This window comes from Polistes canadensis, unplaced genomic scaffold (assembly GCF_001313835.1).
Source record: "Polistes canadensis isolate GaletaPanama2010 unplaced genomic scaffold, ASM131383v1 scaffold_1853, whole genome shotgun sequence".
Taxonomy (NCBI): domain Eukaryota; kingdom Metazoa; phylum Arthropoda; class Insecta; order Hymenoptera; family Vespidae; genus Polistes; species Polistes canadensis.
The window spans coordinates 2,132-4,550 of NW_014571395.1; the positions used below are offsets into that span (position 1 = coordinate 2,132).

The following is a 2,419-nucleotide window of genomic DNA, read 5'->3' on the forward strand; positions in this document are numbered from 1 at the left end:
ACGTATAATGCGTACGATTCTCGGAGGACACGAGTTCATGATAGTTTTCAGTCGAAACGTTTAAAAGTTCTGCTACAATAATTATAGTAAGCGAGTTTGAAGAGAATCGTAAGGTAGGCAGTATCGTATATAAACAACAATTTTACTATGATAGTGAGTTATACTGACTTTGATCTTGATGATTATTTGAGAGTAAAATGGTAGAAACAGATATAGAGTCAACAAGCTCACGGTGATCAAAAGCGGTCACCCACCTAATACAACCGGATGGTTGGTCCTATATAAGAACACACCAGAATTAACTAATTGTCAGTTTATAGAAGAACGCACTGCGGCACACTCAGTTTCAAATACTCGCATAGCAGTTAAAGCAATTCATTTGTTGTAAAAAGCAATTAGTTTCTTACTTTGTGCTCTATGAAAATGGAGAAGCAAGCTGTAGTGTTGGAGAAGAAGTCATGTTTGACAGGCATGAAACAACGATTTAACGAAGAACTGTCCAAAACTCGAGTTATTACTGGCAGAAACAGTTTTTTCTTAACTGACACTGATAACCAGAAGTTAATAAATGATGTACAAAAAGCCAAAGTGATTATTAAGAAGGAACCAGAGGACTTTGAGTTGCTGAAACGCTATTATGTGGTATTCGTTAACGAGAAAATTAAACTCATTTATCCTAGTAAAGAAGATTCCCATGTTCTACAGTATTACATTGCAGACTCAGAGTTATTTAACGTACTTCATGAAACTCATATCAATATTGGACACGAAGGAAGTGATAGAATGATGAAAGAACTTTCATCCAAATACAAAAACGTTACACGTAAAGATATTGAACTGTACATCAACCTTTGTGAATGTATCCAGAAAAAACGGAAATCTATTAAAAAAGGCATTGTTGTGAATCCTCTGATTAGTTCCGAGTATAATTCTCGTTGTCAGGTAGATCTTATTGATTTTCAATCTCAACCAGATAGAGAATACAAATTTATTATGGTGTACCAAGATCATCTCACAAAATTTATGATTTTTGGGTCTCTTATGTCAAAAAAAGCTGAAGAAGTAGCCAAGAACCTACTCGACATATTCGTTATGTTTGGAGCGCCATCAATATTACAGTCTGGCAATGGTAGAGAATTTGCCAATAATATAGCGTCTAGTTTGAAGGAGTTGTGGCCAGCATTGAAGATCGTCCATGGGAAGCCTCGGCATTCACAAAACCAGGGTAGTGTCGAAAGAGCTAATCAAGATTTCGAAGATATGCTCTGTACTTGGATGCAGGACAACCTTAGTGCTTTTTGGCACTAAACCTAAAATTGGACTTACGACATCATCACTACCGAAAGATACTTTACAAGACATAAAAACAGAGGAGGATCTAGAAAGAATAATTAAAAGCGTCCAAACAATAGAAGTAGGTGAAACTAATCAGATTACGGAAGAGATAAAGCCTGTTTTAGAAAATATGGATGAGATTATAGTCGATCGTAAATTAAACTAATATGTTGAAGTCATGCTTACCAAAGAGATTTTCGTGTCTGATACCTCTCGTGTGTGTATGAAACAAACAAGTGATGTATTTGCATGCAAAATGTGTTGTAAAAAAATTCATGCCTTCTGTGGCTATGCTAGTAAATATAATTAAAAGAATATTTTATGCTTCCTTTGTTTCAAAATAGAAAATGCTATTGAAGCGAAAATAGATTCTAAAATCCAACTGGAAAACAAGCAAAAAAAATGAAAATGAATTCAGATAAAAAGCTTCCCACTGTTCCTTTTGGAACTACTGTGAGTGTTCCTATTTCTACCGTCGTTAAGGGGCGGGGTGATTCGCGCAATATATTGGCAGTTGTAATAAGTGCGACAGAGGATGGTTTCTATCGACTTGGAACTTCTGAAGGAATTTTGAAATAATTATATGCGAGATCACAATTCACTTTATGTCCAATTAACTTGCATAAAATTGAAAATATTCAATTGCAATTGCACAATCCAATGGAAGCGGCCAAGAATTTATCAAATGTACGTGTAAAACAAAGTGCCAAACTCTGAAATGTCTTTCCGTGAAAAATGTGGTAAAATGTAATTCAAAATGTCATTCAAACCTACCATGTTGCAATAAGTAGGCTAATTAAAATTTCTTATTTGTATTATGAAAAGTTTATTACCCTTTCTTCGAAGAGGAAGAAGAAGAAGAAGATGAAGAAAAAAAAAAATCATAAATTTTGTTTTGTACAAAATTCTTCTTTCTTTACGTATTTTGAATAAATATTTTTAATGGCACTCTCAATCTCTCTCTCTCTCTCTCTCTCTCTCTCCTTATTCCTATAATAACATTTGTATTTTGGAAGAATGCACTTGTAGAAATGTAGTCATATGTAGTTTCCGCTCGCTTCATTAGCTGACCGCAGGTGTAGTG

At 34.6% G+C, this 2,419-nt stretch overlaps 1 protein-coding gene across 1 annotated transcript; it reads left to right on the top strand.

Annotated features, from left to right (window-relative positions):
* Positions 1-423: 423 nt before the first annotated feature.
* Positions 424-1,308, top strand: LOC106792918 (KRAB-A domain-containing protein 2-like). The gene has a single exon (XM_014759453.1). It carries the CDS (start codon positions 424-426, stop codon positions 1,306-1,308), a length of 885 nt encoding a protein of 294 aa, XP_014614939.1.
* The last annotated feature ends 1,111 nt before the right edge of the window (positions 1,309-2,419 follow it).